This window comes from Pristiophorus japonicus, chromosome 16 (genome assembly GCF_044704955.1).
Source record: "Pristiophorus japonicus isolate sPriJap1 chromosome 16, sPriJap1.hap1, whole genome shotgun sequence".
NCBI classification, from domain to species: domain Eukaryota; kingdom Metazoa; phylum Chordata; class Chondrichthyes; family Pristiophoridae; genus Pristiophorus; species Pristiophorus japonicus.
The window spans coordinates 24,516,901-24,542,060 of record NC_091992.1 but is presented as its reverse complement, the minus strand read 5'-3'; the positions used below and the strand labels follow the sequence as shown (position 1 = coordinate 24,542,060).

The following is a 25,160-nucleotide window of genomic DNA, read 5'->3' as shown; positions in this document are numbered from 1 at the left end:
TCAAGGGCCAAAAATTCTCCTTATAATGAAAAGCAGGTGAATGCCCATCTTGCTCTGTAATTAAAAAGGTCCACTAACAAACGCGCAGCTTTGGAACATGCAATTTCTCAGAACCCAATTTTGTTAGTGGGTCATTCATTAAAGAGAACGACAGATTAAGTTTATTAAAAGTGTGGTCTCAGGTCCCTGGTATTACTTGTTAACTCAAGGTGCATATATATATATTTGTGCTCACTTGCCAAACAAGTGTGTGTTGATGCAAAGCTGAAATTATTTCACATCAATGCAAAGCGGGTCATTTTAAACCTTAACCCACCCAGTGGGGAAACCGATGGGATCAGATCAGATGCCCGTATTGCACCCATTTGATTTTACTTTCCATTGACTTCAATCCCGTCAGTTTCCTGCCCGCCGAGTGAGATTAAAATTGCCCTCAAAGTGTTTGGTACAAATAGCCATCAAGGTGTACTGAACAGTTGAGAAACCTGCCCCGGTTCGTAGAATTATAATTACATAGAAATTACAAACAGGCCATTGGGCCCAACCAGTGTTGGAGTTTATTCTCCACACGAGCAATAGTTCTAATCCTACATGCCCGCTCTGTTATTCACCATTCCATCAACCATTTACCCACCCTATTCTTAAATGCTGACATGGGCCCTGACTTTCTTCAATGACAGCTGTGCTGGCAAATTAAGCCATTCACCAGCAAAGAGTTGCACGCAAGTTTCCTGGACTAAGTTAATTTAAATATTTTTGGCGCAGCTCTGATGTAAGAGTGTAGAAACTGTGCAAGTTGCTGACACACCCACCTCGAATCCCTCCCTCCCTCCCCGGAAACATACGTACAACAACGACACAACTCTTTAAAAAAACACACTGCAGCCTCCTGGCAGCAGCAAAACATTGCCTGACAGCAAGGAGAGCCACCGACAAGTGCTTTTACAGGACATTTCCACAAAATCACTGGACACCAATTCTCACCCACAGCATCAGTCCAGATTGCCAGCTATGCCCACAGGGCACCACGCTAGGACAGCCAGCAGAAGAGGCACAACCTGCTTCTCTGACGAAGACCTCCAAGTCCTTCTCCAAAAAAAGACAGACTTGCATTTATATAGCGCCTTTCATGACCACCGGATGTCTCAAAGCACTTTACAGTCAATGAAGTACTTTTATAGAGTGTAGTCACTAATCTTGTGCCAAGAGATACAAGACAGGCACCTCACACTACTCAGTCTTTCTTTCACTAAGCCAGAATCCAGCATCAGTCGTGCCACCTGCAGGGAGCTAGCTCTCAACTCCCTCACGTCAGCACTGATCAAACAGTGCAGGCAAGGGTAGCATGCCGTCACATTCCCCCTTTCCTCCCTAACCACCATCACACGTTTCACCTTCTTAAAATACATTCCACCACTCGTCACACACATATACCCCCTGCCCCACACAACACAACACAACACACACACACCACCCCCCCCACCTATACTCTCTGGAGTTTAGGAGAGGTGAAGCATAGAAGATTCTGAGGGGGCTTGACAGGGGAGACGCTGAGAGACCATTTCCCCTGGCTGGAGTGTCGAGAACCAGGGGTCATAGTCTCTGGAATAAGGGGTCGACAATTTTGGACTAAGAGGAGGAGAAATTTCTTCACTGAGGGTTGTGAATATTTGGAATTCTCTACCCCAGAGGGCTGTGGATGTCCAGTCGTTGAGTATATTCAAGGCTGCGATAGATAGATTTTGGGAGTCTAGGGGAATCAAGAGATATGGAGATCAGATGGGAAAGTAGAGTTGAGGTCGAAGATCAGCCATGACCGTATTGAATGGCGGAACAGGCTCGAAGGGCTGTCTAGCCCACTCCTGCTCCTACTTCTTATGTTCTTCTACTCCCACACGCAACCTACCACCCCTTCAGCTTGCAATAAAAGAAATATTTGCTTTGAAATACACTGGGCACTTGCCTCATGATTTGTTATTTATGAACATTACAGTAAGTCAGAAGATAAGGCTATTCCGTAGGTTCAGATTCTTCTCATGGCTTAGGATTCCCGGCAAGGATCCAAAGAGGCGGAGGTGCTACTACTGCGGTGGATCAGTCAATGAGGATGCCCCGCAGAATCTGCCCTCTGATGCCCCTTGCAACGACGAGTGTGGATACCACAGAGGAGTAGATATCCTGGGAATGGAACTCCTGCCACACGAGTGCCACCAAGGCAGCCCGCACCCTGGGGAATCTAGCTATCCTGTAGGAGGTCCCTGGCTCGGAGGCTCTGCTGCCTGGGACAGACACCGAAGTGAATGAATTCGGCTGCTCTATGAAATAGGACTCCCGTCACCTGCCAGATGCACACTCGGACAGCTCCCTGGTTAATGTTGCACAGATCCCAGTGGCAGCCTGGAGGGATCCGGAGCCATAAAAAAAAAAAAGAGGGCTGTCTACAATTTAATTGCCACGGAGGAGTTGTGGCAGTGAAGCAAGCCTGCAAATCCAAGGAAGTCGGCCGAGATGCGCAATGGCATCAAACGCGCAGTTCCTCAAGAGAGGTCCTCATATGGGGCCCAAGTTTCCACATGATAAAAAACGGGCGCCCCTCCAAGCTGGACGCCCATTTTTCGCGCCAAAAATGGCGGCGGAAAAAAACCGAGCGATTCTGGAGCGCTTTGCAGCTCCTTGTCTGCTTGGCGCGGCGCCTACACGCGCGCCGATTTTGTAAGTGGGAGGGGGCGAGTACTATTTAAATTAGTTTTTTTCTTGCCGGCAACGCTGCGCGTGCGCGTTGGAGCGTTCGCGCATGCTCAGTGTGAAAAAAACATTGGCACTCGGCCATTTTTGTAGTTCTTTGTAGCGGTTTAGTTTTTGAACATTTTTTAATAAAAGTACATTGCCATCAGCACAGAGGCTTCTTGTAGCAGTGAGAAGGCTGCAGGAAGCCTCAGAAAGTTGAGGCAGCCGTTTCCCGACGACCTCCCCCTTTTGCCGTCGGGAAATGGCTCCTCAATTTCTGAGGCTTCCTGCAGCCTTCTCTCTTTCCCGCCAGCCGTCTGGAACGGCTCCATTCCCTTCCCCCCTCCCCCGCGTTCGGTCGGCTCCCTCCCTCTCTCTCTCTCTCTACTTCCCCCCCCCCCCCCGGCGTTCGGTCGGCTCCCTCCCTCCCGCCGCGTTCGGTCGGCTCCCTTCCCTCCCCCCTGCCCCCCGCGTTCGGTAGGCTCCCTTCCCACCACCCCCCCCCCCCCCCACCCCGCGTTCGGTAGGCTCCCTTCCCTTCCCTCCTCCCTCCCTCACCCCCCCACCCCTCCGCGTCCGGTCGGCTCCCTTCCCCCCCCCCCCCCCCGCCCACCCGCGTTCGGTCGGCTCCCTCCCCGCCCCGCCTGCGTTTGGTCGGCTCCCTCGTTTTGTGAGGCTTGCTGCACCATTCTTCCTGGCTGAAGCACTTTCACACAGTTAGGAAGATGGTTTATTTCATCTTTTCTTTGCTTATAAATGTTTCATCAGGTTTGATTTATTTGTATAATATTTGTAGAATTATAAATAAGGATTGATTGTAGAATTTAATGACTTCCCTTCCCCCCCCCCCCCCCCCAACCTCGTTCTGGACGCCTGATTTGTAACCTGCACCTGATTTTTTAATGTGTAGAACAGGTTTTTTCAGTTCTACAAAAATCTTCACTTGCTCCATTCTACTTTAGTTTGGAATACGTTTTCACTGTGGAAACTTTGAAATCAGGCGTCAGTGGCCGGACACGCCCCCTTTTGAAGAAAAAATTCTGTTTCAAAGTAGAACTGTTCTGACTGACTAGAACTGCAGAAAAAAAAATGTGGAGAATTGCAAATTCTAAGATAGTCCGTTCTCCACCAGTTGCTCCTAAAAATCAGGCGCAAATCATGTGGAAACTTGGGGCCATGGCATCTACGAGGTCCCAGATGCGACATTGACATCACGGTGCCATTATTAGATCAACGTCCCAGCAACTTGCAGCACAAATATAACAAAATGTCCATGAGCATAAAAGTCCATCGTTAGCCGCCAAATTCGTCATCGCAGCAATTTCTAGCCCATTATTTTTTTTTTAAATCAACATTCTCCACCTCACATTTGCTGAATTTTAATTTCAACTTATAGGTATCCCCTTACAGCTTCCTTGTGTCATCAGTATTGTTCACTATGCCTTCTATGTTAGTATTGTCTATAAATTCAGACACATCTCCAGCCCTATATCCAAACCATTGATGCACACAGTGAACAGATGTGGTTCCACAATAGAACGCTACAGGACACAGCTAGCCATTTCCAAACACTCAACAAACTGCTCTTAGTTTTGCTCTTTCCTCCCTTCTAACAAATTTTTAATCCAATTTGCTGCCCTCCCTTGAACTATTCCTTCTAATCTTCTCCAATAGTCTCATGCGAGGTATTTTGTCATGGCTTTTTGAAAGTCCATGTACACCACTTCCACTGCATTACCCCATCCACCATGTTTGTCACCTCTATCGGGTGTGTCAAGCTCGATCTTCCTTTCTGAAATCTGTGTTGGTTGCTTCTAATTATTTTCTTTCCATCTAGCTATTTAGTAACTTCATCTTCAATTAAAGATTCCAAAACTTCCCCTGCCACAGATGTTAAACTGGACTGTAATCACCAATACTCGCCCTGCCTCCTTTTTGAAAACAAGTATTATGTTCTTCAGTCCTCTTGCACACATTGACTCAATAGTATCCTGAAATACAGGTTGAGCATCAAAAATCTGGAAACCTAGGGGCCGAGGTTGCTCTGGATTTCAGGTATTTCCGGATTTCGGAACGTCAAGTAAACACCTGGGCTGAGGTAAAGGAGGGGGGGTCAGCAGAGCTGGGGGGGGGGGGGTGGGGTGATGGCGGTTCGGCGCAACAAGCGGTCGGCGGAGGGGGAGGGGGAGCAGAGTTGGTGGCGGGGAGTCGGGGTTAAACATTGAAGACCTGCAAAAAAGGTAAATTAAAGTTTTTATTTTTAAATTCTTTTCCAGCGATTTAGTAGGTAACGGTTTTGTGAATTTTTATTTTTTGTTTTTTGGAATTTTGGATGAGTGTTTTTTTCCCCTCGCAACGTTAATCGGTTTTAAAAAAATGTCCGGATTTTGGAACATTTTCCGGATTCCATTCGACCCCGCCACAGATTGGCTCGGTGTCCAGGTTCTGCAACATTCCGAATTTCGGAACTCCGGATTTCGGACGCTCAACCTATAGTATAATTTCTAGGGTCTCCGCTATTTCTTCCCCTATTTCAATCAGGATCCTTGGAAGTACCCAATCAAGTCCTAAAGCTTTGTTCTCGTTTAGTTTAACTAACTTCTCCAACACTTTCCTTTTATTAATTATATATCTCATCTCACTAAACCAATTCCTCCCCAATACCCTTCATTTCTGTAAACACTAAAGCAAAGCACTTGATAATTATTCCTGCCAATTTCCACATCCTCGACTATCTCACTATCCTCAACTCATGGGTCCCATCTAATGGTCTCACCTCATTCTAACAATTCTCTTTTTACTGACATATTTGTAGAATACTTTACAGTTCTTTTATATTTTTAAGATTCTCTCCTCATACTGCCTTAATGGTTTCCTTATGCTCTTCTTAACTGGTTTCTTTATAGATATGATAAAAATAAGAGCGATTATATAAGCCCTTTTCTTCAATTTCAGTTTGTTTCCAACCTCTATTTATCCACAGCATTCTAAAACTGGAAGTAGTCTTTATTTTTGGAACGGCATGTATTTATTCCACATCTTTGCAATCTCCATTTAAAAAATATCCCCTTGTTGACCTACAGTCCTGCCTGTCAATTTATCTTCCCACATCACCTAGCTCATGCTCCGCCTTTCTAAAATCTGTCCTGTTCCAATTTGGAGCCCTTGTTTTTGTACTAACTTTTCCCCTATTTTGATCTTAATTCTTTTCATATTATGATCACTACTCCCGAGGTGCTCACCCAATTTTAATTAAACTACTTGATCCATTTCATTACTCATAACTGGATCTTACACCCAGCCACTGCTTCTCTGTGATTTCTCGAAAATAAATTAAGTTAATATACAGGCAGTTGCAAGACCTTAGTCAAAAAAGAAGTCTCTTCCAGGAAACAAGAGACCATTGTGCTAATTATATTCCTGTTGTATTAAAAAACTACAGAGATTTGTTACATAATAAAATCTATGATTAAAATGTGGCCTCAGCATTTAATCTCTGCAAACAATAACTGACAAGAAAATATGAAGGACTAGATTTACTGACAAATTTCTGTTTTTAATTCTAATAGCAAGTGGCAGCTTGGCTGAGTGGTGGCACACTCACTTAAGATTCAGAAGGTCGTGGGTTCAAGGCCCATTCCAGGACTTAGGCACATAATCTAGCGCTGAAGGAGTGCTACACTGTCTGAGGTGCCTTCTTTTGTATGAGATATTAAACTAAAGCTCCGTCCGCCTGTTCAGACAGTCATGGCAATTTGAGAAGAGATAGGGTTCTCCCGATGTCCGGGCCAACAATTCCCTTTCAACCAACATACCCAAAAAACAATCAACTGTTCATGCATCTCATTTGTTGTTTGTGGTAGCGTGCTGTGCACAAGTTATCTGTCTACATACAAACAGTAACTACACTTCAATTAAAAAAATAATTCATTGGGCACTTTGGCACATCCTGATAAATGCAAATCATATAGCGCTTTTACTTAGTCGATCGGAAATCAGACAGCGACAAGTTCAGCACCGTTACCAACGTGCCCGACTCTCAGTCTATTATTGACTTTGGAGCAAACATTTACAGAATGCCGCAAAATAAATTGCAAATCCCTCCAAATTATGTGGCATGTATATGTGGCTGCTTAAAAGGGCATTTTGAAATAATGTAATGAAGTTGCACCACTGACTAACTGGGGCCAAGGGAAACATAGAAACATAGTAAATAGGTGGAGGAGTAGGCCATTCGGCCCTTTGAGCATGCACCGCCATTCAACAAGATCATAGCTGATCACCCACCCCAACACCTCCCCCCCCCACGCCCCCTCCAGCTGCAAGGACCACATCCAGCTGCAAGGACCACATCCAACTCCCTCCCAAACACATCCAATGAACTGGCATCAACAACTCTCCGCGGTAGGGAACCCCACAGGCCAACAACTCCCCAAGTGAAGAAGTCTCTCCCAATCCCAGCCTCAAACAGCCTACCCCCCATCCCAAGAGCGTGCCCCCCCCCACCTCCACCCCCGGCTTCGGACCCACCCAACACCGGGAACACTCCCCCCAAACCCAACCCGCCCCGTCCGTCCGAATACTTCCCAAATGCCGAACACCCCCGGATGTCGAGCCCCCAGCCCCGGCCACCCCGGAGCCACACCCCCGCGACGCCAACCACACCACATCCACCAACCGCCATCTGCACAGTCAACTCGTCCACCCCACTCTGAACACTCCCCGCACCGAGGCACAGAGCCCCCAGGCCCGCCCCTCCAACACACTTCGCCCCCCCCCCCCCCCAGACCTCCGCTGCAATGTGGCCCCTCCTGTCCCCCGCCCTGGGTTTCTCCACCCCCCACCTCCACCACTCTCCCCTCCATCCCCCGCCCCTGTCTCCCCATAACTTCCCTCTGCCTCCCTGCACAGGCTCCCATCTTGGGGGCGGCAACCTTCTGGGGCCGGGAATTTTAGCCCCCGGCGTGAAAGTCCTGCTCCTGCCGCAGAATTGGCCTTACCACCCCTCAATGGAAGCGGAGTGCAATTTCCCACACTCCACTTCCTTTGGGGGCAGTTACCGAGGCACGACTGGATGCTCCTGTGATAGTTTGAACTGGTGCTCTCCACTCTCCCATCCTGTGACAGTTTGAACTGGTGCTCTCCACTCTCCCATCCTGTGACAGTTTGAACTGATGCTCAATGGAAGGAGCATTCAGTTCTCATTTGGGATAAGGTTTCCCCTACTTGTTATTTGTTGTGAAATTGTGAGCTTGCTGTTAGATATACAGGTATGATTTTGCGACAAAAAGCGCAAGCAGACAAAATCTTCCCCGTTGGTTCTGTAGCCTGTCTGGAAAACAGTATAGCACAAAACAAATTAACTCCTACAATAGGATAACTGGTAACACCAACCCTTTGACAGATGGGAATACTCCTTTATAAAATAGCTCCATAACCTCCTGTGATTATAATCAGACAAATTCAGCGAGGCAAGACTCCTGCCATGGAGCCGCTCTAAACAGGAGTGCAGACCAGTGAGTGAGTTTCAACACTATGGCTCAATTCTGCACTGCCATCTTCCAGTCTCTGCACCCAGAGCTGGGCCTTGCTGAATTTACCATCATGTGCTCTCAAGACCTCTTGCAGTGCAGTCACATAGTTAGCTGCTGCAGCAGCAAGTGCCCATGGCCGTGTAAAGCTAGTCTCATCCCGACCGCTGCGCATGCTGCCCGTTTATTTAATAAAGTCTAATCAGGGAAGATATCACCTCCAAACATATTTAAGGAAACGGGCTTTAACAACCTCCCCGGGTGGCTCGGATGGTAAATGCACTGCCTGGTGTGTAAATGCACCGTACAGATCAGGAAGGTTTCCAGTGGAGTCCCTGGTCTTTGCTGAACCAATTGATCTCAGACAGGGCAGAACCACAGTTGACCTCAGCACCCCAGGTCCTAGGCAGGGGCTAGAAACTCAACCAGGGTTTGTTCTCTTGGCCACCATCCAGCAACCTCTGGAACGTGCTCATTGTTTGCACATGTGGATTGACATCAACTGTGATGCCTCCTATGGAAAAATAGTCCATGAGACTCACATGATCTAGGCTCCAATATGAAGACTGGCCACATGGGCAAGGCACTGGGAGCTGCCAGCATTATATCCCACCAATAGTCAATGTTTTCAGAAGGAGGCTGCAGGGACGCAGTGTTCAATGGTCACAAGACTGTGGTCGTAAAATACAGAATTTCCCAAATAAAGCCTTTTTCACTGCAGCAATCTTACTTCAGTTGGCAATCTTGTCTCTAAATAATGATGGAAAATCAAGAGTATAAAAATCCTACTGTATCTCAAACAAAGTGTGAATCATAAAGGATTAGAGAAGACTCTAAGATAACCAGTAGAGGTTTAACAGTTACAATGGGAGCTTCTCAAATCCTGCAGGATTTAGTTTGTTTTGTGTCGTACAATAGGATTTCAGCAGAAGTACATTAAAGGCACACATTTCTTCTCAGCCTCAGAAGGCAGTCAGTGTCAACAAATTTCAAATTCAACCCTTAAAAAAAAAGTGTTTTAGTCACAGAAATGAACTGTTGTCCCTTTCGACCCAAGAGAAAAATGACAATAATTATTCCACATGATTATTGATAAACGATAGCTTTGTTTCATCTGATGCCAGTAAAACAAAGTAACTGCAGTCATCTGATTTTCCCCATTTATGTAACAGTAGGCTTTTAAATTCAATTTGTTGTCTTAAATCATAAGATTCAATAAAATACTGCACTCCCACTCGAGATACAAAATAAAAGTTCAATTCTACACCGCCCAATGTCACCAAATTCATTCTCCTCGGTCATGTTTTTGTTCAAAACTCAAAATGGTGATCTTGAATTCTACTGGACAATGGAGCAAACACGCTATCCCCTCAGGGGTCACACTCAGCATCTGAAGGGGCTGTGTTCTTCAATATTGGTCTACTTTAGCACTTGTTTCTAAGTCAGAAGGCCGTAAGTTCAAGCCCCACTCCAGGATGTGAGCACATAATCTAATTTGATACTTGAGTGCAGAACCATGGAAGTGCTGCCCTATCAGAGGTGATTTCTTTCTGTTCAGGTGGATGCAAAAAAACTATTAAAAAGAGGAGGAAGTTCTTTTATGACCTGTCCAACATTGCTGACTCAACCAATATCACATCAGAAGAAACAGACTGACTGGTCGTTTTATTAATAGTTTGTGGGACCTTGCCAAGCACAAATTGGCTGCTGTTTTTTGTCTCCATAACGATGACCTGGACTTGAATGTAATTAATTGGTTATATGGCATTTTATGATGGCAAGAAAACGTGATCATTCATTTTATAATTGCACGTTCATTTTTACTTAATATTTTTTAAGTTAATAGTCATCACTTAGCATTTTACAGCAACACAATAAGGTGAATGTTCTTATTCGTTGTATTTAGTTTCCTGGTGCAGGGGACCAGGAGGGGTTGGACCAGAGACCAGTTGCATCATATCGCCACCTTCACTGCACTATGCCAGGATTTCCCGGCTCTTCCCAAAGTTACATCGCTGGCGTGTACTTGCCGTGGCTCAGGTCTAGCATCACAGCATCAGTGAGGCGAGAGGGCCTATTCCCAACCTCACTTTCCTCCTCTGCCCACTGCTGGGCTCCCCAGAGGAGGAACATCTTCGGAAACCTGGCATTAGGGCTTGCCCCAGACCCCTGTGGAGTGGAGCATCCTCAGGGACAGCCCTATTAAGCATGTAAATGTCCTTTGTCTTTTCAAACCCTCCTCCCCAAGCCATCCCCTGGTTGCTTCTCTCCAACACCTCAGGATACATCTGCCAGATACCCAAAGGAGGGCCCCAGAGGATAATTTACCATGACAAAATAAAATCTGATCAAATGTAATACTACTGTATCAGCAGCTTCATGACCCATCTGAAGATAAAAATATAGGTTACTGTGCGACTAAATGCATGATGCGATGGCTTAACTGATAGGGGCGCTGCTTTCACAATGTTGCTCCTGGAACCATCAGGCAGACAAAATGGATTCTTTCCCCCTTTTTCTGAAGGTACTGGCACGTGCTAGGACGCAGTTCTCTGGGCACTGCCTGCCATTCAGAGCCTCACTCAAGTGGCTGCTCTTTATGTGAGCCTTGACTGAGTATTCACATGTCACAACCCAGTCCAATCCTGTACTCCCATCACAATCATACTCGTGCACTTTCAGCAGCATTCGTTTCCTTAACCGAGGGCTAACAACAGCTGCAATGGAGATCATCTAACCTGGTAGAGAATCGTGTTGGCCTGTATGGCTCAGTTCCACAAGCAGCAGTGTTAGCTGTGGCTCGGTTGGTAGCAATCTCACCGCGCTATATAAATGCAAGTCTTTCTTTTGCTTTCTTTCCAACTTATCCACCATGGAGCTCCAAATAACTATTATAATAACGATGCTCATTACAACTTGATATTTCATAAGAACATAAGAAATAGGAGCAGGAGTAGGCCATTTGGCCCCTCGAGCCTGCTCTGCCATTCAATAAGATCATGGCTGATCGGATCATGGACTCGGCTCCACTTCCCTGCTCGCTCCCCATAATCGCTCAAAAATCTGTCTCTCTCAGTACTAACTAATATTAAAAGTGATAAACACCGTCTAGATCCAAACTCCAATGTACCAAACCACCTCCCAACTCCTAGCACTTGGTCCACACATGACAGCACTTTCTATGCAGGCCTGATCCAGCAGAAAAGGCCCCAGATTATTTGGTTGCTCAGCAGATCTCGGAATATGGCCAGTCCAGCAAAGTCAATCATTTTTCCAACATTATTAACCTCTTGTAAAAGATCAGGTTTTCTTTCATTACATTCAATTTCAGCATGAGTGATTCAATGAGCTAGCATGGGCTAAATATTTCCAGCTGACTTTTTTCCCCCCCAAGTAAGTATAATCCAGACCCAAAGTACATAGTTCTTGGCAAACTAGTTATGTGTTCATCTGGACCTGGCGGTACGTAAAGATCCAGTTCAAATATCACTCATTCAAATCCAAATTGCAAGAGGTTATTGTACCCGTGGTCGAGTGCTGCAACATATTGGACCGCACTTTGTGGTACAAATAATGCTGAGTCTATCAGCATTCACCGTCACTAAGTGTAAATCGGACAGCAACCGTACATGCGCAGTTAAAGGCGGAAATCAGGAAGTTGCTGCCCGAGTTGACCTGCTCCTCCAGAAGCTGTATAGGAATGGTATCTCGCCCAGAGACATGCCATTGAAACACACGAAGGGCATGAAGTTGCTGCACCTACGTGATTTATACCCACTAAACACACCAGATAATTTAGTGCTTGTCCATTCCAGTGTAAGTAAATTTTCAATGGCGTCATAAGTCTTAATTTCTGCCAAACAACCTCTCTGGCACTTAAAATTAACTTTTAAAAGTGTGGAGTCTCATTCCTTCAGATTTAAAAAAAATTTAAGTAATTTTTTACAAAACTTTTTCTTTTATCTCTCTCAATCCCATCTTCCTTCCCCTCTCTTTATTTCACTTCCTACACCTGATTTTACATTGAATTAAATATTCTAACTGACACTTCCTGGCTCAGACTCTCTACTGATCATTAATAATTTTCCCATCTGATTGGTTAAGGAGATACACTTTTGCTTGCCTTGTTCACACAGGTCCCAGATTCCCTGTAGAGTATGCCGAGCTGTTTTGACACGCTAATTTACAGCAAGTTCCCATGCAAAATCCCACAGAAAGTCTGTGGGCAAGTGCAAGTGTAATGAACGGTTGGCCACAGAGAGCAAAATCCAGCCGATTGTGGTTTTCAAAGTACTGTGGCACAAGGACTGGAAACGATGCCTGCGATTCTCCCAGACAAAAGTCCTGATCTCAACAGGAGTGGCAAGGTGGGGAATGCAGTTCCCCAGCCAGGGAGGGAAAAATAAATGAATTAATAAAAGCAAACAAGCCAACCAGCACAGCAAACCAACAAACAACCAGCGTCGATCACCCAGTGGATGGCTATTCAGAAGCCAAGGAGCAGATTAGCTGCAGCAGGCATAATAAAGATGGGAGATAAAATATATATGCACACACTTCAAAACACGATCGCAAATTGGGTTACGGTAGAACATGGTTCAACCACTTTCTGGTACCTCACCCAAGTGGCCATTCTTTATTTGTGAGCCTAGATAATGAGTGCCAGCAGGCTATTTGACCACGGGAGGACACCACAATCGAGCACTGTCTTATTCTTGGCCTTCATCCAAACATGCACACTTTCCAGAAGGCAGAAACGGAAACCTTAGCCAATTTCCTCTTCCCTACCCTGGGGGTACTGAAGCCAATCACAGCTTCCTTTACTACTACCCTGGTTCAGGCCAGCTAACTCGACACAAGTCAATCCTAGAAGCTTCCTCATTTGGATGGCTCAATTCGATGCTTACCAACTAAACAGCAAGTTCAACAACTGAGATACTAGAGGCCAGCATGGCTCAGAGGTAGCACTCTCAGATCGGAGTCAGATCATGGAGTCAAATCCCACTCTAGGATTTCAGCATATCATCTAGACTGACACTTTAATACAGTACTAAGCAAATGCTACATTGTCAGAGATGTTGACTTTCGGATTAGACTTTAAACCAAGGTCCCGTCGACCTGTTCAGGTGGATGCAAATGATTTGAATGATTTGAAGAAGAGCGTGTTTTTCAGGTGCTTTGGCTAACATTTAACTCTCAACAAACACCACCAAAAATTAGTTTATCTGATCATTTATCTTATTGCTGTTGTGTGGACCCTACCCGTGGCTGCCTACATAACAACAATGACCACACTTAATTGTACTTCATTGAACGTGAAGGCCCTTGGGATGTCCTGAGGACACCAAGGGCTCTATGTAAATGCAAGTTATTTCTTTCTTTAATCTTTATTACTGAGGAAATAAAAACTGGTTAAAACGAAGTAACAGCATAGAAAGGAGACAGATATTGAATATAGTGTTAAGAAAACCTGCTGAAGGGACTCCTCGTTCTGCTTGCCCTGTAAACAGTGATCTGCCCAACAAGGGTACAATTCTCATATGGGTTGAAATTGCCTCGTACCATATTAATAATGAATGTATTGACACACAATGTTTCTGTCCACTATTTTAAGAAAAGTGGAACCTATTTAAAATAAACAGGTCAACACCATCATTAAACGAGGGAGCAAAGGAATTTCAGAGACACATGAGACTAATATCAAGTACATGTTCAATCCAACTGCCTATGCAATATTGTTTTGTACAATATGCATCATTGATGAGGAAAAAACAGAAATGAAGCCCTGCAACCTTTGAAGGGATAAACTTGCACTTCCCCACCACCCCCCCTTCTGATTTTTCTATCAAAAAACGCTGGTCTGCTCATTAATTACTTCACTGGCGGCATAAACTGAACTCTATTTTATAAATGAGTTCTTTCCACCTGGAGCCTTTCTCTTTAATTAGAACACCAAATCCTATTTTGGAGTTGTTGAGATGTTACAGTGCTGCATTATATACCGTTTGTATAGCTCCAGATAGAGCAAACAGTACATGCTCAAGTCCAGGCAGTGCGGCGCGGCTGGTAATTTCAACCAGGAGCAAGCCCCGCTCCTTTGGGAATTATCCATTTTCTCAGTTTTCATCAACTGCAGCACAGAATGGAAATTGTGCGGCTGGGTTTAGTCCTTCACAATGCAGACTGCACTTGGACATGGGATTAATATTAAAGTAGTACTTAAGGGGATACACACACACACACACACAAAAAGGGTCAAGAGTTTGAGGAAACTATTGGAAAATTATGTTGTGCAGCTAAGATTTTAAAACCTCGAACTAAATTACTAGTTTCTTATACATTGCAAGATAAGAAAATAAAAATTAAGCCTAAATTTTGCAATGCTGCCCAACTGTGCCTAAGCCACAAGCAGTGAAGCAAATCCTTTTAGGAACCATTGTAAATTAAACTCGGCATTTAGAAATTATAATTTTGCCCCAATACAAAAAAGGACCGTGACCACGGTAAGCGGGAGGTACAGGATCGTAGTGGGCCTCCTGTAAATCCACTGCTGATGGGGATGTCATTCCATCGATGCTTCCAATGCTTTTACAATGACAGTTTGTCACAAGATTATTTGGCCTATCTGTTCTCATTCTTCCACGAAAGCAAATCCCATCATATCCCCATTTGATAATATTCTCAGGGTCCCGTAACACCCAAATCGAACCCTCACCCAAAAGTACTTAATTGATTGGAAAGCATTTTGGGACATCCTGAGGTTTTGAAAGGCACTCTATAAATGCAAGTTTTTTCTTTCGTGACCATAAAAATGTAAAACTTTGCTATCAGCTATCACCCAGGTGTGGTACTGATCAGTACGGAGCAGGAACATCCCAGGTTTGATAGGTGGTCTGCGCCAAGTTAACAGGTCTCAGCCAGGACATCACTAGGGACATAAAAATTAGCCTCAGTGCCATGGGTGAAGGGGAAACTCTGCTGAAAGTGCGTAATTGCAAATGTCAGGCAAGAACAGGACTGGTCTTGACATATATTTCCCTACCCCTGGGTGAACAGCTTGCTGACACTCATTTTCAAGGTTCACACATGAAGATTTACCTGGATGAGGTACTGGAGGGTTTCAGGCATTTATGGAACCAGGCCCCACCTTCGGCACACCAGCAGACAATGTTCCCTTTTCATTTTTTTGTGGGGTGCATGGCCCCTTTAATGGGATGTGTGGCGCATTCAAATTGCACATTTTTTCACAGCTCAACAGGAACATTGCCAGCAGATTAATTTTAATACCCTAATTAGCTGGGCAACAGAGACAACCCATTGGATTTGACCCGTGGTACTCTTTAGGACATGAGTTAATATGCCACATCAAATTGCTGTTTATGCCATTTCAACAAATCCATTTAAAAGTAAACTTAGTTAATAATCAAAGTAAATTATGCGGACCGAAATAGGAGAGGAACTGATGGGGTTAAGGTTAAAACAGTGCGGAGAGGAAATACAAACCTCTTTGGGCTAAAAATCCGCCAACCTTGCGACTGTTGTTTTGGCAATATTTCACCATTTATCGTGAAAAACCGGTCGGCGGGAAATTCAGAGACGTCTTGCGGCGGCGGTTTTTAAGTACCGCTGGGGAGCAGACCGCTGCCATGCAAGACTCAACATATCGCTTTTGCCAAAAATTTGGCTCATCGCGCACCCGTATTTAGGGTGAAAAATACCGGCAGGTAAAAAGCTGCATTACAGCCCTTGGAGCAGCAGTAAGTATGAAGACCTGCAAAAAAGGTCAGTTAAAGTTTTTATTTTTAAATTCTTTTTCAGCCATTCGGTAGTTAAGTGTCTTGTGAATGATTTGTGATTTTTTTTATTTGTTGAATTTTTTGGGGGGTGTTTTCCCCCCCCCCTCCCAACGGTATTGACCTTGGAGTAAAATTGCAGAAAATTCGCGGTTTGCGCCACGAATCCTCGTGCAACGCCGATTTTTACCGCTGCGCAAATTGAAGCTTGAATGTTAGGCCTTGTAGCAGAGCGAAAGTGGTATTTTTGGCAATAAAAATACCATTTGTGCCAAAAAAAAACAATTTCTAGTCCTTTGAATTTGTATTAATTCTTTTGACACAAAAAATGCATTTCAATAAAACTGGCAGTAAGTAAGCAGAAAACTTGCATTTTTACAGTGCCATTCACATTTTCAATATGTTCCAAACCACCTCGCAGACAATAAAGTACTTTTGAACTATAGTCACTGTTATATAGGCCAATGTGGCAGTCAATTTGTACACAATCATCAAATGAGATGATCAGAACATCTGTCTTGTTCGTTTTGGTTGAAAGATAAATTGCTGGCCACTACATCAGGAGAAATCCCCTTCAAATAGTACAATGGGATCTTTTACGTCCACCTGAACAGGCCTCCTTGGTTTAACAACTCATCTAAAAGATGGCACTTCTGAAATCACAGCACTCTGAAGTTTCAGCTGACATTATGTGCTCAAGTCTTTGGAGTGGCACTTGAACCCACGACCTTCTGACTCAGGAGAGTGCTGCCCACTGGGCCAAGTTATGCTAGTCACCAGAAGCGCCCTGGCCTTTGAGAACAATATTAGTGAATTAGTCAAAAAGTGATTTCAGCCAGAGAGGGGGTAAAACAAGTGTCAATCATAAGATGGTTATTATTTGCATTGGAACAGAACCTCAGGTTAATTGACCCCGTTTTGTCCATTATGATGCCTGCTTAAATACGTATTGGATATTAAAGTTCAACTTTCATGAGGGAAGATAGCTTGTAACAAAACGAAAGTGAATGTAGACAGTCTTTGTGGTGGTCGGAAGCTGAGCTCAGGGTCAAATAGATCTGTAAGTCTGCGTCAGTCTGAGACAGTGCCTGGGGAGGTGGAATGGAATCGATGGCGAGGGAACGGAGTTTGTGGTTTGGTTTTCCCAGTGTTTAATTTGAGGAAATTGCAGCTCATCCAGAACTGGATGTCAGTTGAGCAGTGTGACAACAGAGGCAGTGGAGAGGACAAGACAGGTAGTGGGGAGCTAGAGCTGGGTATCATTAGTGTATATTTGTCTTCAGATGATGTCGCTGAGGAGGCTGCAAGTAGAAGAAGAATAGGAGGGGGCCAAGGATCGGTCCTTGGATTACTCCAAAAGTATTGGCGAGGGGGGGGGCAGAAGAGAAGCCATTTTTTGGAGATTCTCTGGCTATGACTGGATAGGTAAGAGTGGAACCAGGCGAGGGTAGTTCTACTCAGCTGGACAATGGAGGAAATGTGTTGGAAGAGGATGGCGTGGTCAAACATGTAAAAGGCAAATAATACAAATTGTGATCAAACACAGGTAGCATTACCTTTCTATACTATTATATTTAAAAACTTGCCTTTTTATAGCTTCTTTCACATTTTAAGGATGTCCCAAAGCACTTTTACCCAAAGTAACCTTTTGAAGTTCAGTCACTGCTTGATATATCTGCAACTATGGCAATCAATTTGTGCTCAGCAAGATCCCACAAACAGTACATGAATAATTAGGTCCAATTATCCAGCCAATGTCATTTCTTGGCTAATTGGCTGTGGGCTTGTCATTTGGCCAAGTTCAGTAAATAATAGGACTACGGCTGCGGCGTACTTTCCAGTTTCTTTACACTTACCTCATTGCCTCCGGGAAGCCTGTTCAGCTGCACTAGCTGACCTTGACTGTCCAGTACCAGCTCGGTGAATGTCAGCAGCTCTGCGGGCGGGGAGGGTAAATCGGCCTGCACTTCCATAGAGGTCCATAGTTTGATTAAAGACTGAAAAAAGAATTCAACAACAAAAATAATTATTTAAAGTTACAAATGGAAAAAAAGGTGAGATGTTATACATGAATATTTAAATAACGTATAGCTACATTCTAAGGAGCCGTTATATAGTGCTATATACCATAAAGATATTATGAAATTCTTGGGTGATGTTCCTCATTTGTACCATTTCCCTTTAAGTTTTAGGTAGTGACAGCCTGGGACTGGACATTTCGTTTAGAACTCCGTGTGCAGATGTCAGCCGGGGAGCCAATCGGGCTGCTGCAAGTGACTAACTCCCATAGGATAAGGCTGGAAAAATGAACTAAGCTTCCTGCTCCACACTACCAGCCAGGGATGTCTGCTGGAAATGCACATGTGGATGTCAGATGAGATGATGATCGGAATCAGCGGTGATGCTTTCACAGTAAAATATCCTGGTCACTGTGGAGATTTGCATATGAATAATGGACGTCTGGAGGAGGTACTGGAAAGCAATCGCTGCCGGCAAGAGGAGAAAGGGAGCGAAAATTGAAGAGAAAGAAGATACCCTTAAGATGACGACACAAAATTCTGCTCTGATGACATAATGATTGGGGAGCAAAGTTCCCTCTAATTTTTTTGTTCCCCGTGCGCACCCTTTAAATTTGTTGCGTGGCCAACGCTGTATCTCCTCTAGCAGCAGCACTGGTGACCGGCCTGTGCAGGACCTTGCGATTGCTGCGTGGCTACGCACCATAGGGGTGCCATGACTGGGAGCCAATCACATTAAGGCATCAGTGGAATAGACCTTCACAACGTCACCTCCAGAGGGGCTCCACACTTAGCATCTCCTCACTGACTATCTTGAACTAGAATTTGTAAAGTTTGCAAATTATTCCATGGTGGCCAGAGTGTATACAGCACAGGTTCATCAGGATGATGCCAAAAGATGGGAAACAACAGAAATGAGGACACGTAAGATACTGGGACCATTTCCACTGAACTAGAGATGGCCAAGAAGAGATACAGTAGAGGTTTTAACAAAAATTATGAAGGGTTTTGATAGAGTGAATAGGGAAAAAACATTTCCTCAGTTAGGAAGTCAATTTAAAATTGTCACAAAAAGTGAGGAGATTAGGAAAAATGTCTTTACTCTGTTGTTGGAGCTTGGAATACTTAGCTACATGGCGTGGTTCAGGGAGAAATCATTGAAGGGAAAAGTCAATAAATATTTAAAGCAGAGAAATTTGCAGGACTGTGGATAGAGATTATGTTTGGATTGCTCAAGCAAAGGGCTAGCACAGACATGAACAACTGAGTGGCCTCCTTCTGTGCTGGAAATTTCTATACATCTTTGCAGGACTGAGAAACATCAAAGCACAGACATACGTTTATAACATTTAGAATCACCCCCATTGCCAATTTTCACCAATCCTGGACACATCAGCTTCTTGCATTGGTACAGTTCCATGGAGGATATTCTCTGTAGCAATTCCCCAAAATGGTCATTATTCTTAAATGTGCCTTGATAGGCAGTGCCAATCAGTCTTTTTTGATTTTCTGGGGTGGTGGTGGGGGGCAGGGAAAGAGGAGTGCTTCACACCCGAGCTTGATCCTGTCCTCACCAGTGTCCACAAATAAGCACTTTCAGTAAGCGTCTCTGGAAAGTTATCAGAAACAAGGATCTTTGGAACTGCATGCAGTTCTGGTCACATTACAGGAAATGTGTGATTGCACTAGAGAGGGTACAGGGGAGATTTACGAGGATGTTGCCTGTTTATGAGGAAAGATTACATAGGCTGGATTTGTTTTCTTTGGAACAGAGGAGGCTGAGGGGAGACCTTATTGAGGTGTATAGAATTATGAGGGGCCTAGATAGAGTGGATAGGAAGGACCTGTTTCCCTTAGCAGAGGGAACAACCACCAGGAGGCATAGATGTAAAGTCATTAGTAGGAGGTTTCTTCACCCAGAGCGTGGATGGAGTCTGGAACTCACTGCCTGAAAGGGCAGAAACCCTCACCACATTTAAAAAGTACTTGGATGTGCACTTGAAGAACCATAACCTACAGGGCTACGGACCAAGAGCTGGAAAGGAGGAGTAGGCTGGACAGCTGTGTCGGCTGGCGTGGATACAATGGGCCGAAATGGCCTCCTTCCGTGCTGTGTCTGTGCTCATTTGGTTGATCTCAGCTGCAGCAGCAGTTGGACTATCCCAATAGTTTTCAATTTCCTGGGCTATGAAATTGTGATGAGGCAGAAACCCTCGCCACATTTAAAAAGTACCTGGATGTGCACTTGAAGTGCCATAACCTACAAGGCTACAGACCAAGAGCTGGAAAGTGGGATTAGGTTGGACAGCTCTTTGTCGGCCGGCGTGGACACCATGGGCCAAAATGGCCTCCTTCCGTGCTGTAAATTTCTATGATTCTTCCTAATACAGGGATGCAATTGCCAATTGCAGTGCCTTTACCACTGTCCCGGCTGGATTCAGCTAACTTAGCCTGGAGCAGGAACCCTCCTGGTCTATCTGGTTCACTTATTTATTTAATAATCCAGTCATGCCATCAGAGGAAATTATGTGATGATTAAGTAGAACTCGTAACCATCAAATAGTTTCCTTTTAATCAACATATGAATCAAACTGAAGACAGTCTACCCCTGAACCAAGAGTCAGGTCTGATGTTGATATCTCATCACAAAGGAACCACCCCTCAAATTACAAATCAACATGGGGTGAAGGTCGTCATTTTAAAATGCAAATTCAACAAAAAGTACAAAGACAGAGCAAATATAGGAGATTATTACAACAAATATATAATTGACACCAGGGAGCAAAATTTGGGCCCTAATCATCATCTCACAGTTCAGATAATATTAAGAAAAAACCTATTGGTGTCACCTGAATACCTCGATTCAATGGAAACTCCTGTAATGCACTTCCAGAGATTTATTATACTCTGTGCCTCCAACAAACAGTTTCAGCTCAAACCTACATCGCACAATAAAGCCACCATCACAAAACACAGCAGGATTTACCTGTCGGAACATTTCAGGCAAGTCGTAGACATATGTCGTTCCGAGGGACTGGGCTTGAAACCTTTTGGACTGCAGTAAGTCTTTGGTAACATAGGGTGTGTTGATCAGCATTCCGTGTAAAGGTCCCTGTTTATCCCCATAGGCCTGAAACATGATCTGTTATCAGAAGACAGAAAAGGTGAAGCATTCTTTAATCAGCAGTCATCTGTTTTATAAATATGTCAGCTCCCATACCCTGAACAGGAGCTCATTCTGTCAAGTGCTTTGAAAAGACTTTTAGAACATGAAGTAACATTATTATCGAGGGTAATGGTGACACCTTTTTGTGGGGGAGCCGAGGGAATATGCCTTCCGGAGCGATATTCTCAAACACACAGCAGCCTCAAATTCACAAGTTCCTTTACATTCTGGAAAGTCTAAACTGAACGTTGCTGGAACCACGTTATTTGGAGCACTGCATAGTCAGATATTAGCCAATTAAAACTAGCCATTTGCTGTTGCTGTACTCTGAATGCATTGAGATTCTGAAATTATCCAGCTTTATTTAGGTGACTGCATTATGAAATTAAGGCAGCACATTCTACTTTCTTTAGTTAAAGGCTCTTGTAGCACAGTATACATGCGCATGCAACAAAAACTGACCATTTTTGCCAGTATTCTATAGAAATAGGACAATTTTCACCTAATCGTGCTTGAAAGAGCAACAACATAATTCTGCTTTCAAAACAGAATTTGTTGAGTGCACAGAAGAATTTGAACAGCTTCTGAAAGGGAAAGACAAGTTAACCTTCCTTTACAACCCTTCAGTCTACAAAAGATGTACGCATCCTTATGCTAATCAACTTGCTGTAAACTTCCAGCAGGTTCTGCTTTTTTTGTTGTCAGATTTCACCATGGTTTTTTCCCTCTCTCATTCTGCTCCTTTGTGAGGCGGACCATGGGCTTTTCTTGAGTGAGCATCGAAGCACACCGTGATAAGTTGCCGCGTGTTGCATGTTGGGGATTAGTGGTGTGTCTCTGAAGGAGCCACGATAGGCATCCCTGCCATAATCCATTGCTGTTGTTGCTGCTGTATCTTTCATCAACAGCCGGCCTCGAAAGCAATCAATCATGCGTACGAGTGGTCTCCGAGGAATCTTTCCAAAGGCTACCAGAGGTTACCCACACAAACATTCTAATCTCCTCTTCCACTGTATTACCTAGTAGTCATTTCGCTGACCTCTTTTGTCATTTACAATACATAATGAAAATGAAAGTTTTCGCCATAAAAAAAAAGTCTTATTCCGCACAATTACAAGGAAAAAAAACAAGTCGTGGCATTATTTACTGACAAGAAAGGGCTTGCCTTGGAGCCATTGTGATATGAGTTAATGTAATCAAGCTGTACAAAGAGCCACAGCAACTGTGCTTAAGAATAGCAGGTACCACTAAGAGAACGCAGAAGATTAAATCACTCCTTTTGCCCCCATCTTCCCCTGCTGTGGCTGTTGGACGTACACTCAGTAATTTCATTATCATAAACCCAATCAGAAGAATATCAAAGAAAAGGTCAGACTGTAAATTACAAAATTCAACTTTTTTTTCCCTTCAGCATAGAATCTTTCAGCTTTACAAATATTCAGAAATTAAAATGATGGATACCAGGTTGGTTTAAGGAGAAAAGTAAAATGTATATTTTTATGTGGAAGGGATGACAATGACGCCATCAGTTGGTGGATTGGAATGCTACCATAACACATTTGCAATGTGGGCGTGTGGGGTTAGGGCAGTGCTGATTGATGTTCTGGTACAGTGTGTCATGGAGCAGAAAGGCTCGGCTTTAACCTAGTGGTCTTCCACTCAGCCTGCCACTAACCTTCCACTGTCATCTTCCACTCTTGGGAAGAAACACTCCACCCCACATTCCCAAGCATTCGCTCAAATTCTGCTCTTCTGCTGCCCTGGCTTGCCAGCTGTGATGTCACCAATGCCCCTGTTGATCTTTTCCACAACCATCGCTCTTTCCCCCTCAGATCTATGGCAGGCTCTCCCTGGTATAATAGCTACATCAGTGGCTTCTGATCCACAGGCCACAAGTTCAAATCCACTTGCCATTTGAACAACCTGCTAGATCTAACTGAATCACCTCAAACTGTATCATCACTTCCTCTCTTTGGCCAAAACTGCACACAATTCTATCAGAAACAATTCTAAACAACTCGAAATGCAATTACCCTCCCACTTCTCCTTACTGCAATCTGGTCTTTGCCCTGCCCAGTCTGAAACTGCAGTGGCTAAAGTCACAAACGATATTTTGTGTGACTGTAGCCTAGCTCTTTCTGTAGCTCTCTAGTCCTCTCTGCTTCAACCATTGACCATTCCACCTTCCTCAGTCATTCTTTTACAGTCCACTGCCATGGCACTGGTGTCTCCTGGTTCCACTTAAACCAGTTGGAATGCAGGTAGTACATCACTTAGACATGCCTTGACTCCATCAGCCTTCTCAGCTGCCACATCATGCTCAATTAAAAGGTGTGAACTCTTGGCATACTGCTCAACTCTGAGCTCAGCGTCCTTCCCACACGTAGTCCAACACCAGGACTGCTTTCTTCAGTTTCCACCCCTTCCGCCTCCAAAACCCGAGTCCCCTCCATCACCACTTTGAGGCTCGACTTCCCTGCCTCAATCCTCCACAAGTTTCAGCACATTCAAAATTCTGCAGCCCACCTACCTCATCCACACCCAGTCCTGTACTCCCATCAACCTCATTCTATCCAAGCTCAACGGTTTTCAGTGTCCCAATGAGCAGACTTCAAAATTCTCATCCTTTTTCTCAAATCATTCAATGGCCTTGCCTCACCTTACCTTAAGTGATCTTCTCCTGCTTAATGTTCTCACACGCACTGTCTCCTCTTCTAACACTGTGCTTCTCTTTGTCTCCTGCTCCCTCCACTTCACCATTGGTGGCTGCTTGTTCAGCCACTATGCCCTCTGGAACTCCCTGCCTACTTCCATCCACCATACCACTTGTCTCCCTGCTGTTAAATACCTGCTTAACACCCTTCCCTTTGAGTGTGCCTTTGGTCCCGCACCGTAACCCTCCTCATTTTCACTTCCCCCATTCCTGCGCAGGCTTAGGCAACAGTGCTCTCCCGATGCCAATCTCCAACCGGATTTCCCACCAAAATTAGGTAAATGGCTCCAAGGTCAGAAAAATGGCCAGGGTTGATGGACAGACATCCTGCCATGTCGGAACTACACCCCAATTCTGCAAAAGTGGTATATCTATGCAGCACTTTTTTTACAAGCTTCAGAAAACAAGACTCTAACTTCCATTACTTTAAGCGAGTTAGTCATTAACTTCTCGTACCTGTCCAGTCCTGGAGTTCGTCACCTCCTTGTACAGACTGATATCCAAGTAGTAACCAGACTCGTTGGTCAGGAAGAGCCTGATTGGAATGGCCTTCCCAGTTGGTGTCAAGCGAATATTTATCTTCAGCTCGGCCTGCAGCACGCGGAGCTTCCAGAGACGACTGCCGTATCGCATCACCATGCTGCGTACAGACTCTTCTATCTGGAGGGAGGAACAGAAACTGAACGCTCAGGACTCTCATCTATTGCAGGATTACTGAAAATAGCCACTATGCCAACACGTATCTGCTGCCCAATGCAAGTTAGAAACAAACTAACTGCATCAAAGTGTCATACAGTGCAACGTCCAAAATCCGGAGTTCCAGAATATTCCGGAATCCAGACACCAGGCCGATCCGTGGCAGGGTCATCCGGAAACTGGAAAACGCTCCAAAATCTGAACTCCCCCACCTTGGCCTGACCTCCGGCCTCTCCCTGCATCGGCCCAACCTACCCCCCCCCGCCACCAATCCGACCGATCCCCAGAACTCTGGCGGCCTGACTGACCTCCCCCCCGGCCTGTTCCCCCCCCCACCTCCAGCGGCCTGACCGACCCCCCCCCCCACAACCCGATCGAACCCCCCTCCCTACCTTCCTCGGCCCAGGCAAAGATGTTCTGAAATCCAGAAATACCCAAAATCCGGAACAGCCTCGGTCCCGAGGTTTCTGCAGGCCTCTGGTTACCATGCACCAGTGACCATTATCAAATTGTGAA

At 44.8% G+C, this 25,160-nt stretch overlaps 1 protein-coding gene across 4 annotated transcripts in view; it reads right to left on the bottom strand.

Annotated features, from left to right (window-relative positions):
• Positions 1-25,160, bottom strand: part of acaca (acetyl-CoA carboxylase alpha) — a 272,671-nt gene that overhangs the window by 103,233 nt on the left and 144,278 nt on the right. For all 4 annotated transcript variants that reach the window (XM_070857142.1, XM_070857145.1, XM_070857143.1 and 1 more), the window contains exons 38-40: positions 24,405-24,608; positions 21,056-21,211; positions 17,908-18,048 (exon numbers count right to left, since the gene is read on the bottom strand). In XM_070857142.1, the coding sequence (XP_070713243.1) occupies positions 17,908-18,048; positions 21,056-21,211; positions 24,405-24,608 (501 nt within the window). The remainder of the gene's footprint in view (positions 1-17,907; positions 18,049-21,055; positions 21,212-24,404; positions 24,609-25,160) is intronic.